The sequence below is a fragment of the Osmerus mordax genome, chromosome 2, assembly GCF_038355195.1.
Source record: "Osmerus mordax isolate fOsmMor3 chromosome 2, fOsmMor3.pri, whole genome shotgun sequence".
Classification (NCBI taxonomy): Eukaryota; Metazoa; Chordata; class Actinopteri; order Osmeriformes; family Osmeridae; genus Osmerus; species Osmerus mordax.
The window spans coordinates 23,902,511-23,914,803 of record NC_090051.1 but is presented as its reverse complement, the minus strand read 5'-3'; the positions used below and the strand labels follow the sequence as shown (position 1 = coordinate 23,914,803).

The following is a 12,293-nucleotide window of genomic DNA, read 5'->3' as shown; positions in this document are numbered from 1 at the left end:
TCTTCATCTCTTGACCTAGATATCTATGCCCATGGATAGAGTTGAACATAAACACCAAACTTAGATTATAGCAGCAAGCACTACTCAGAAGTAAAAAAGATTTCTCGCCATGTGATGTTTGAATGGCAGATCACACAGGTTCACACAGACTAATAGACTAGTATCATTAAAACAGGAATTAAAACATTTCCCCCCAGAAAATATTGAACTGACTTGTGACATGAAGCTGGGCTTTGCTCTTCTCTTTCCCTGATGTGAACTCGACCAGGCCACTCATTTCCACAGAGGTTTGGCACAGGGTGAGTCTGTGGACGGTCCCCATCCTCTCCAGACGCACCCTGGGGCCTTGCTGCAGGGCCTCCCCCTTCAATGTCCACAGGGGGGCCTTGAGGACAGGCATGGAGACCTCACACTCAAAGCAGGCCTCTTCTGGAGCCACCACCTGTGTGTCTTCCAGCTCCTTCACCATCAGGAGAGACTGGGCTACCAGACAGGGGAGGTTGGGGGGCGTTACAGGAGAGACTGGGCTTCAGCTACCAGACAGGGGAGGGGGGGGGTGCGTTACAGGTGAGACTGGGCTACCAGACGGGGGGGGGGGGGGGGGGGGCATTACAGGAGAGACTGAGCTGCAGCTACCAGACAGGGGAGGGGGGGGGGGGGCGTTACAGGAGAGACTGGGCGATGGGAGAATGAATGGTGTTCATCATTTATGTCTGTTTGTTAGTGCTGTGTTGTTAAGGAAGGTACGTGATTACATCTCTATTCATGTTTACTGTGAATTCAAGAGTTTCTGTTGAAGCATCGAATGTTTATGTTGGAGTCTTCCTTATCAGGATGCGTTGCAGTGTGGGTTCCTGAGGAACCCTGGGGCCCCTGGAGGTCTGGAGCTTACAGGGGTCTCTAACCAGCCCAGCAGGCTGATGTCATCATATTGACTGGTGTGTGTATGCTAGGTGGAGCTGGGTGCGGTTATTTCCAGAGTGCTGACTCTTGTACTTGATCATTCATTTCAATGGGCGCCAGTCTGAAACATGGTGCTGACAGGAACCTGATGTGTCTGATGCTGGTGCTGCATTACTGGGTTCTGTGGTCATGTTGGTATGTTGTCTGACAGTTTAGTCCCAAGCAGGGGCGTTGTTAGACATAAAACTCTACTGGGGCACAGGCCCCTATTCATATCCCTTTTTTTTCTTCAAAGCGTGCTGCACACAATACACTACTCGGCTATAGAAACTCCCCTTGCTTAACCCACTATACAACAGTTCAGGAACGCAAGTTTGATATCAGCTTTGGCAGGGACATCAATAGTTAATGCGAGCACACACATTTTCTTCTCATTCATTTGAGCGCAAATAATGTTTTTTTGAGCTTCATGTAATATTGTTTATATGTTTGTGTCAAAAAAAGATGATCAGTAGGCCTATCATTTTGAAACTTTCTTTAGTTTTGTAACGTTTTCTTACCCTACCTCAATTCTGTCTTATGTGCCGAGTCCGACACCTGGACTTCTGTGTGTGTGCTGCAGTGGCTATTTGGCCAGCTCAGAAGGGCGCGCTGACATGGTTAAACTGCTTTGCTTTTACAAGCGTTGATTGGGATACTGCCTTTATTTTTTCCGGGATTATCAATCTAAATTAATGCACTGACTAATAAAGTAAATTGTTAAAACTCTTTTAGATTTTATTGGGGCACAGCAGATTTAACTTGGTCCCAAGTTTCCTCAGTGTCTTTTTAGAACCTAAACTTGTGGTTTGTTATCAAAATGTTTTTTAGGGTTAATCAAATTTGCTGCATTTTTCGTGTTCATATATAGGCCTACAGTAAATACTTTGTCCTTTAGATATGCTGAAACACTACGAAATATGCTAAAAATATTTACACAACCTAGAAAATAGTTTATAATTTACCTTTAAGCTCCATTTTGAACAGTGGTCAACAAAATAACTTTTCGAAGAAAACCTGAAAAGAAACTGTCATCTAACTCAACACAGTTGAGACAAATTACAGTCCAGTTAATAATCATAGTTTAGTCTCACCTTCCACGGTCAGTCTGGCTGAACAGGTGTAGTCCCCGACCTGCACGCTGTACGTGCCCTCGTCCTCCAGCGCCACCTGCTGGATGACCAGCTTGCGGCAGCAGCCCTCACTGCAGATCTCGAAGCGCTCGGAGGGCAGAATGACGTTGCGTCCTTTGTACCAGCGGATGCTGCAGCGCGGGTTGGACACTGTGCAGTCTAGAACCACGCGCTGCTTCTCAAGCGCCGTCCGGTCCTGGAGCGCGTTCACGATGCTTACCGGCAGCTCTGCACACACCAGCAGGTACTTAACATGGTGAAGCCTGTCTTTAAAGATTTTTGGGTGGCATCTGTCATGCTTTTTAGACCGATTTTAAGTGAAGTGTGACAGGAAAGGCAAGGAAAGAGAAAGGGGAAACCATGCAGCAAAGGGCCCAGGCCGGATTTGAACCCTGGGCACTTCAGTAGCCTAAGTGACTTTACGTTAAATGCTCTACCACTGAGCTGCACCTATGCCCATGTTAATGTACATGAAGTATATAGTATATAAAGTTATTTCTGATATTACCAGAATTGTTATTGATAAACTATGCAGTATCAATAAGAGATCGAGGTTATGGGAAAAGCAATACAACAGTGACGATAATATGACGATAGGCTACATAAATGTTTTACCTTCTACTTCCAGGTAGGCTATTGATTCTATGTGTTTGGCGACAAACTTGATCTCTCCAGAATCCTCTCCTCTCACATTACACATCAGGAGGAAATGCTTGGTCCCTGAATAGACACGTGAAATGAGTTATTACCTAAACTTCTGAGCCTGCAAAGAAGAACAAATTTAGATGTGTGGTTTGTGATCATATGTGTTATGTGTATTTCATCTGATAGAAGTATTCAATCATGTCATAGTTCATATTCTGCTGTATCAAGTGAAATGTTGATTTTCTCTGAAAACCAAAAATATTATGGTCAGTAAGATCACAATTTCACAGATGACCTTCCTGGCGTATTTTGATGGTGCTGGTGGGAGTTATCTTCTCCCCGTCCTTGAACCACTCCCCCGGCACATCTTCCAGGGAGATCTCACACACAAACACGGCATTCTGGTCCTCCTGCATCTCCAGGTCCTCCAAGCCCTGCAGCACCTGCAGCTCGCGCTCTGGCCACAGCATTCAGAGAAGAAAAGCTTTGTTTACAATAACCAACACGCAAACATACGTTAGTGGTCTGCATGGCTAAATAGCCTTAGAGTACTGTGAAACTAGAACAGCTCCTAGTTTGTTTTATATTGTGTCTATGGGTGTGTACATACATTATTCTGTTTGATATTTCTGTTTTTGTGATGATTTGGTGTGTAGTCAGTAGGATGAGTGTTGCTGTATTTTATGATAGTTCCTGATTAATAAAATGCTTTAACATGTCAATTGAAATACTGCAAAAAGCTCAAATGTATAGCCTACGCCCTACGGGATCGCTCAGGTCAGAAGTGTTATTATATTCTACCGACAGATGGCAGTCTTGAGCCATAGAGGTGGCACAAACAACAGGTTTCCAATTTAGCTGAAATAATCTGCAGGCGGGAAGGGTAGGAATGCTGACCTCAAAACAGTAGTCCCAACTTTTCCTAACGTAAACGCAAAAACAAAAAACAAACGTAGGCCTACATTTATGTTAAACATTGGGTTAGGCCTGCATTGAATGTATGTTTCAAATAATAAACTGAGGAACCATTTGTTGTGGAACTACGCCGGCAGCATCCCACTCCCGATGTTTTGTGTGTCAGAGTTCGAGCAGTTGTTCTGGAGAAGATGAGCTGGCTGACCCAGCCGTCTGCTCGAGGATCGCTCTCCGGCGCCGCCGGCGCTGAATTAAGTCGAATACACCTATTAGCAACACACCGGAATGCAAGGCCGGGTTTGATGCCCCGGAACTTCAGGTAAGACATGGGTTTATATTCATAACTCTGCCGCTGTGCAGATAATGTAATCTCTTTTGCACTTGGAAGAGCAAATCGTTAATGTTTAGTATTAGTAGCGCTGTCGTCGTATTCAGTTTGGTTGTGATTGTAGCCTGGTCCCAGCATCTGGGGTCAGATGCCTGAGCGGTTAGGGAATCGTGCTAGTAATCAGAAGGTTGCCGGTTCGACTCCCGGACGTGCAAAATGATGTGTCCTTGGGCAAGGCACTTCACCCTAATTGCCTCGGACACAACGTCATTCGGCAGAGCCGGGGATCGAACCAGCAACCTTCTGATTACTAGCCCGATTCCCTAACCACTCAGCCACCTGACTTACTTACTGTAAGTCGCTCTGTATAAGAGCATCTGCTAAATGTAAATGTAGCCAATGGCTAACCTAGCCTTGTCCTAACCGTACTCTCGTAAATTTCATTTGTACAGAGAGTCTGGGATCGATCCATTGACAAGCGTTAACTTCCTAGAAGGCGGGTAGTCTGTTTAGGTTTAAACAAAATTGGATCTGCCATAACCAATCGCTAGCTTTCGCCTTAGCCAACTCCTTCACCGTACATATAGTCACTAACGGAGCTAGCTGAAAAATCTAACTTTTCCAGAACCCCGTGGGGAGCGACACAACAGCCACATCATCATGGCCACCAACAAAACTCTGCAAAGATTGTTCTTGCTCCGGCTTTAACTTTTGGATATTCGGCAGCGTTGCCACAATGGACCGAATGGCTTCGCTCGCATCTTTCTCCGCCGCCATTACTGAACTACAACTCAAACTACCGCACGACGTCATCGTTCTCAGCCACTCCCTCTGTTCGCTGATTGGTCCGGTAAAAAGTTTACCAGAGACATCTGACTCATATACCGAAAGCCCAGACGCAGTACAGAAGCAAAATGAAAATTGAGCGGAAGTACGTAGGACTGCTGAGCCAAGCTAAGGCTAGGTGGGACCAACACAATGATTGGTATTTGAGGCCCAAGCCACACCCTGCCGCCGCCCATGGTTGTAGCTACTGATGAAATTCAGTTGTTACACAATGACCTGAGTTTGTTGTTGTCGTGCCGCCATACAAGTTATGATTTGGTTGTTAACCTTGTTTACTGGTTGTAGGATACGTGTTAAAAGAGAGAGATCTCTTGTCTGCTACACACCCAGCATCCAAAACTAAACAATGATGCCACATTGTAGTTTAGTTGGCAGGAAGCCCCAACTGGAAACATCTTCCTGTGTCCCTAAAATTAATTGCTGTTGAAAGTAGCCTAAAAGTTCTTACACTGCTTTACTATATTACTGTCACATGAAATAGTTTAAGTAATGTATTGTTTGTTACATGAACAAAGTAGAATATTTACAATAAAAAAGGGTCTTGACCGGATAGAAATGATACAAGGGACATCATCGGTGAAGATAAATCCCTCTTCCAGATTCCTGTGTGTTAAATGAGAATCCACTGCTGGATAAGGACAGAGGTCTTTAGTACCGTAGATCTCCACGGTGCAGGAAGTGCTGGCTTCTCCAGAATCGCACACGTACACGCCAGAGTCTTCTACGGTACTTTTCAGGATCTGGAGGAAGCGCTTCCTGCCCATGCCATAGATCCTGTAGTCCTGGCATGAATTCATCTCAGACCCATTCTGAAGAGAAAACAGTATCCACTTTTATTTCTACATACATTTTCACCATTAATTTGACTGGTTTTTGTCTATAGTTACAACAGTTCTCATTGGACTATAGTCATTAGATTAACTAGGCCTATAGCTAGGCCTGTAGCTTGATGAATAGTGTTTGAAAAGGCTTATGAAAGGAGTTGAGTTCTCACTTTCATCCATTTTACTTCTACGTTGTGTCGTGACAATTCGCATTCGATAGACACCACAGCTCCCTCAGGGCGTCTAATATCCTCCAGGGTTTTCAGAATTGTCACCGGTGGTTCTGTAGTTACATAAAGACAAATAAAGACTATAAATATCTGTTTAGTTAAATACATTCATATTAGTGCCATACAATTTGGTCATTTGTAGAATTTGTCTAGTAGTTACCATGTAATCTTATTGATGCTTACATCTGCATTGGTCACATTTGATTTATGATAACAGACTAATGAAAGATACATTAAAAGACCCAATAGTCACATATAGGCCTACTGTCCATTTGACACTACATTGTACTAAATACCTAACATTTCCACAAATGTTTTAAAGGTTACCTTCCTGTGTTTTCCATTTGGAGTTAAACCTAATGCCTAGGAAGTATGAACTGTATGCACTCAACAACACTATGCCAAACACTGTGATGTTTGGCATAGTGTGATGACTGATGACATTTTTATCCTGATAGTTGTTCAATGTCAGACCCCTGATTCAGGCCGTCATCAGGGTGGAGCAGATTCCCTCAGAAGGTTCTGCTGGGCACTGCCTACAGCACCCAGAGGAGCTGTGATGGTGTGCTTGCGTACAACTGCTCTGAATTTGTAATGTGAGTCGCAGTGAAAGCAGCAGTAGAGCCTGTCACTCCATTCCAGTGCCCTGCACTGCTGTCTGAAGGCCCAAACACAGGCCTTTTCTAAAGAAGTCTTCATGCTATGCTATGCTATGGTAATAGAGTGCAATACGGTATTTTTGTAACATTTGCCTGAATGAATGCATGTCTACTCCATAGGCCTTTTCTGTGCAACACTGTCTTTAGATTGATGCAGCAAAAAAAATTATTGTACTTCAGACAAATGAAATATTTTCATTAGAATTTTAGATTAAGTAATTTAGGTGGAAAGTTCACATTTATTGGCATTTATAGCTGTACAGGAGTCTCTGTCTTGAAGTAGTATGGACCTTTCACCAGAGCCTTGTGTCTTGGGACAAGAAAAAATGGCATCCTGAATGATGCATCCTGAATGATGGCGTTACAGTTGCTTACCTTTAACAACAAGCCTTGAAGATGTTTTCAAATTCTCCACACAGAACATAAAAGAGCCTGTATCGTCCAGGGACAGGTTGGAGATAGTGAGGCTGTGAACATGGCCTTTAGCACTCATACGCCAGTGGTTATTGGGCTTGAGCTGGACCCCGTTCCTATGCCAGGTGCCCACTACGCTGGTGTGGGACAGCTCCACCTCGAAGGACGCAGTCTCACGCTCTGTGGTCTGGATGTCAGTTAATCCCTTCCGAATAGAAATCTTTCTAGCTGTAGGAACAAGTTAAGAGGATTTGTTTTAGAATTATGAGATGAGAAAGAGTTTTGTTTTTAGATCTGTCATTGTTGTTTCCTTGGCTCTTTACTAATGAGTGTTTGGAAGGTATTGAATGGGTTCCTGAACATTTGACCTTCCATTGTTAAAACAAGTACTGTATATCATTGTGCAATGACAATTCAGATTCTATTTGTTGCACTTGATAATCTATTAATCATTACTTCATGCAGGCTTTTCACTAGTGCTTTGTTACATATCCAAATCTCTAACATGGGGAGTTCAAGAGTTGAGTTGTAATTACAATTTCACTATAAAGAACCAACAAATTGTTGCTTCATGTGGTAAATTACCACTTGATAGCTTGAGCAAAGTTTCCAGACAATGTTACAAAGTGTTCCTTCTTCACAGGAACGCTCAATGACAGTTGTAGGGTGTATCCCAAGCTCCTGTTACTGTATAGGCTAGCGTAGGGTGTGCATGGCAGAGAAATATTTTACAACAGCCAGACAGTTGGCTGTGTGGGAGGAGCAAGTATTTTTGTCATTTGAATACAGCGCTTTACACCAAAGCCCACCTTGAATCTGCCAACATTTTTTACTTATTCCAATACAGACCAGCATTCCCCAGGGAGAAAGAGACGTTTATTTTGGAGACCCGATGACAACAACCTCGGTTTTGAAGGCCAGTGCATAAATTTAGATGCAACGAGAGGAGATCCAAATTCATAGGAGGTGCCAACAGCAGCCAGAATCCAGATTTTCCCTTCCCTCACACAATCCTGCTGAAAGGACAGCCTCTAACTAACAAACAGCCCCACCATCTCACCCAGAAAACAACATGCTTGGCTACATCTTAATCATTAAAACTTTTAGGGGCTAAAATGCCCCTGTGAGCCCTACAGTAGCTAGTCCCCAGGACAGCATAGTCAGCGGTGAAGAAGGTGTCTGTAATGTAATCCTAGCCGCTGTCTGATGTACATCTTCCCATCCAGGGAAAAGGAGGCTTAAATAGTTACTCAATGAGGACTTCCTTCTATCCTCCAATCTGATTCCCCTTTGACACACTTAATGGAATTATCAAGGCTTCACTCATGCAATGTCAACATTGAAATCGACTCCCTGGGACCCAGTGGGTTGCTGTGGGTCACCTGTTAACTGCCGTCACGGCCTGCCCAAGTGCCCCCCGGACCCCCAGACCTCCGTTTCTTAAATTACTCTGATGCAGTTAATTGAGTTTGCCTTCAAAAGCAACAGCGGTAACGACGGTCCGAATGTGCAAACAGCGCCGCCGGCAACGGAGGTAAACAAACAACAGCAGCACATAGCGACAACACGTGTCGACTCACGTTCCACAGAGAGCAGGGCCTGCGTGCGGTCGTGGAGGGTCTCACAACTGTAGGTGCCGCGGTCGGAGAGGGCCAGCCTGTGGATGGTGAGGCTGCGTTTCCGTCCCTTCTGCTTCAGGGTGAACTTGGGCCCTGGGTGGATGACCACTCCCTGTCTCATCCACTGCACCTCCCCGGAACCCAGGCTCACCTCCACCTCCAGCGTCGCCTCGCTGAACTCCTCAGCCACAACGGGAGCCATGTTTTTGGTGAACAGCGTCTGTTCCTCTGAGCACACACAGACATAAAACAAGATCACGACGGGGACTTACTCAGCGTGGTATTTGCTCTTTAATTGACAGGTGTCAATCACCCATAACATTCTGTGGTCATATTCTTTTACAAAGACATCAGAGAGGGCCAATTATTTGACATGCATCAAGGTGTACATTGGTATAAAACGTCTTGGTAAGGCATGTTCCTATTCAAGGAGGCCATGCCGAGCACTCCCACTGGTCTGGCCCTCTGTGTTGAGACAGAAGCTGCTGTGCCACTTGCCTCTGTCAGTTACCAGAGGAATTCTAACAGGAGAAGCTGCTAAGCGCTGGCCGTCAAAGGCGCCTCTTCAACAATTTGAGCCGTCTGAAGGGGTCATTATTTATCACAAATATGTTGATGTTGCAATAAAAAGCTGCTCACCCTTTGAGAAAACGAATTGCTTCAGTTGTATTGCGATACAGATTTAGATAGAGGGTCAGTATAGAGTTTTTATATCAGGGTAAATTAAATCCTATATTATGTTAGAAATTAGCAAATTTTCTAACTACACAGCTCCTATTGAAATGCACATCTGGGCAACCAAACAGAGCCTGTGAAACCTTCTACCAGACAAATACAAGGTTAATTGATGGTTTTCTCACCTTGAACTCTGAGGTTTGCGTCAGACAACAAGCCCTCTGCGCTGGCTGTCACCGTGGAGCTGTCTGAGACACGGCATGTGTGGATGCACAGCATGTGACACAGTCCGTTACTGGAAACCACAAACCGCTCACTGGGAGTCAACAGCTTGCCATCGAGGCGCCAGACCAGCTCTGTGTCCTCTGGCGAAACAACACACTTAAAGGTGGCGTCTTCCCCTTCCTGGACTGTTATGTTGTGCAACTCCGCAATAAACTCCACTATGCGTGGAACTGGAAGCACAAGGAGATGTTAAAGGGAAACACAGTGAAACACAAAGAGAAAACAACTATTTACAACTCTGATTTCAGGAAACAATCCACCATTATTAAGGATTCCAGTAACTAGTCATGCTTACTTTCCACAGTGACCGTGGCAACAGTCCTGTCATCCGTGGATTCACAGGAATACTCTCCAGCATCCTCCGCTGTTAGCTTATGAATGGTGAAGCTCCGTTCTCGCCCCTGCGCTCTGATGGTGTGACGGCGGTTAGGGGTGATGTCTTGGCTGTTCTTGAGCCACTGTACATCTCCCTTTGGCTTGTTCACCTCACATCGTAACGTGAGACTGCTGTCTTTTAGGGATGAAATGTTCTCCAGTGGTTTGGTAAATGTCATTTTCATCTCTGCGAAATAATACAAAATAATGATCAGTTTATAACAAAAATACATGTAATTTTGAATTGTCCGTTACTCTAGTAATTTTGTAAATATGGCTCTTTACTGTATCAAGTCTCAAATTTAATACCGAGTTGGTCAATTTGATACAAAACATGTTTATAAGGACCCAATGCAACTACATCTATCCATCACAACAAGTTGACATAACTACGAGATTACCTTTCACTTGAACAGTGAAATACATCTCATCTGTGGTGACATCACAGATATACTCTCCACTATCAGACAACTTCAAGGGGTTGATGATGAGGGTGTGAGTGTGGCCTTCATTGGAGATGTGGATATTATCTTCATTCAACAATCGACCATCTTTCAGCCATCGAACATTTGCCTTATCTCGGTTCACCATGGCACAAAGAGTCACGCTCTCATTCTCGTAGGCAGAGAGCATCATCGCTTGTTTATTCATGAACTTCACCGGAGGCTCTAGTTGTGAACAGAATTATCAGATAAATTCCATTGGCATCTGATGACGTGCAAATAATGTGGCTGTATACGTATGATATGTGTCATAGATATTCCCCAAATATTTAAAAAGGTTTACCTTGGACTTCCAGCAGGGTTCTCATTTTGTCCTCCCCTGCATCACATGTGTATTCTCCAGAGTCCGAAGGCTGAAGTCTTGACAGAACGAGTTTCCTTGTTGTCTCGTGACTGTCAATGTTTGTACGAGAGTCATAACTCAGTAACTTTCCATTCCATAACCACTGGACGGTGGCATTCGGGCGAGATACTTCACACTCCAGAATGAGGTCGTCTCCTGCAACCAGAATGTGTTTCTCTGGATGACCAGAGTTCCCTATGATGGAGACAGGTGGTTCTAGGGAGAAAAAACAACACAGACACATTGTGTCACTCGAGTAAGAAGTCTGACAAGGTGTTGCTTCAGGTCTTGGAAAGACAGTTCAGCTAGCATGGGGTACCTTGCACAGTAATACAGAATACCATCTTGTCGTCCATGGCATCACAGCAGTATTCTCCAGAGTCTCTGAGCTCCGCGTTCAGAACGACCAATGAACGAAAAGCCCCTTGCTCCTCGCAAGAGTAGTGCTCATTGCCATCAATTAAATGGTTGTCTTTGTACCAGCTGACAACACCATTGGCCCTTGAGAGCTCACATACTAAAATGATGTCATCTGATACCAAGAACTGCTTTTGTGTGGTTGCATCACTTTTCCCCACGATTTTCACTGGGGGTTCTATAAATAAAAAACAACCCAGAGGTGAAATGGGGTTGGCAGCTGAACCACCATGCACATATGAATTCTAATAATATTTACCTTTGATCTTGACTTGGAAGTCCATGACATCGTCCTTGGCATCACAGACATACTGTCCGGCATCCTCCAATGTTAGTGAATGAATAGTTAATTGGCGTATTATGCCATCCTCAACAATGGTCAGATTGCTTGATTCTTCCATTTCTTCTCCATTTTTCTTCCAGCTGACCTCAGCGTTCGGTCTGGACACCTCACAGTCCAGCACCAAACTCTCTCCAAAACACTTCTCCACCCCACTGGCCATCTTTCTGGGTCGTACAAACCTGACCGGGGGCTCTGCATGAAAAGAAAATTACGAAATTATACATTGAAAACTCTCCTTCACTGTCCAATGTCAAATGTACGTTTCCCAAATCCCTTATAGATTGGTATTTAATTTACATTTGCATGCATACTAAAATTAGATGAATGTAAGATTTACAGCTTACTAAAGCGTCATGATCTATGTATGTTTTCACTATAAAGATTACTGTGAGACAGTTCTCCAGTCAATGTAGCTTTTGTATTTTGGTCTTTTGGTGGCAATGGAAAGTGTATTGAATGCTCAGTAAACTACTACAACAGTACCTGCAATGTTCACAAAGAATGTCACTGAGTCATCCGCTGTGTCACAGACATATTCAGCTGAGTCCTTGACAGTCGTCTCTGGTATGATGAGTCTTCTGTAGACGCCGTCCACCTCCAAGATAAGGTTGTTGTTCTCCTCCACCTCCAGCCCATCCCGGTACCAGCGCACCACCGCATTGGGCCTGGAGATCTCACAGCTCAGGACCATTCTCTCAGATGCCTGCTGGCAGAGCTCCATCTGGGACTGGCTTGGGGACACAATCCTAACAGGGGGCTCTGGAATGAGACACCCAAGTATGATAACATGACAGGTT

General features: G+C 44.4%; 1 protein-coding gene across 13 annotated transcripts in view; it reads right to left on the bottom strand.

Moving 5' to 3' along the window:
* Nucleotides 1–12,293, bottom strand: part of obsl1b (obscurin like cytoskeletal adaptor 1b) — a 31,227-nt gene that overhangs the window by 2,274 nt on the left and 16,660 nt on the right. For 11 of the 13 annotated variants that reach the window (XM_067257849.1, XM_067257856.1, XM_067257858.1 and 8 more), the window contains 15 exons: nt 11,980–12,255; nt 11,413–11,688; nt 11,056–11,331; nt 10,677–10,952; nt 10,292–10,558; nt 9,811–10,077; nt 9,416–9,685; nt 8,517–8,783; nt 6,898–7,164; nt 5,804–5,916; nt 5,465–5,618; nt 3,016–3,177; nt 2,691–2,795; nt 2,037–2,303; nt 214–483 (listed from right to left, as the gene is read on the bottom strand). In XM_067257849.1, coding sequence (XP_067113950.1) covers nt 214–483; nt 2,037–2,303; nt 2,691–2,795; nt 3,016–3,177; nt 5,465–5,618; nt 5,804–5,916; nt 6,898–7,164; nt 8,517–8,783; nt 9,416–9,685; nt 9,811–10,077; nt 10,292–10,558; nt 10,677–10,952; nt 11,056–11,331; nt 11,413–11,688; nt 11,980–12,255 — 3,513 coding nt within the window. Of the gene's footprint in view, nt 1–213; nt 484–2,036; nt 2,304–2,690; nt 2,796–3,015; nt 3,178–5,464; nt 5,619–5,803; nt 5,917–6,897; nt 7,165–8,516; nt 8,784–9,415; nt 9,686–9,810; nt 10,078–10,291; nt 10,559–10,676; nt 10,953–11,055; nt 11,332–11,412; nt 11,689–11,979; nt 12,256–12,293 lie in introns of those variants that run through there. The other 2 variants (XM_067257850.1, XM_067257852.1) reach the window with 2 other exon arrangements.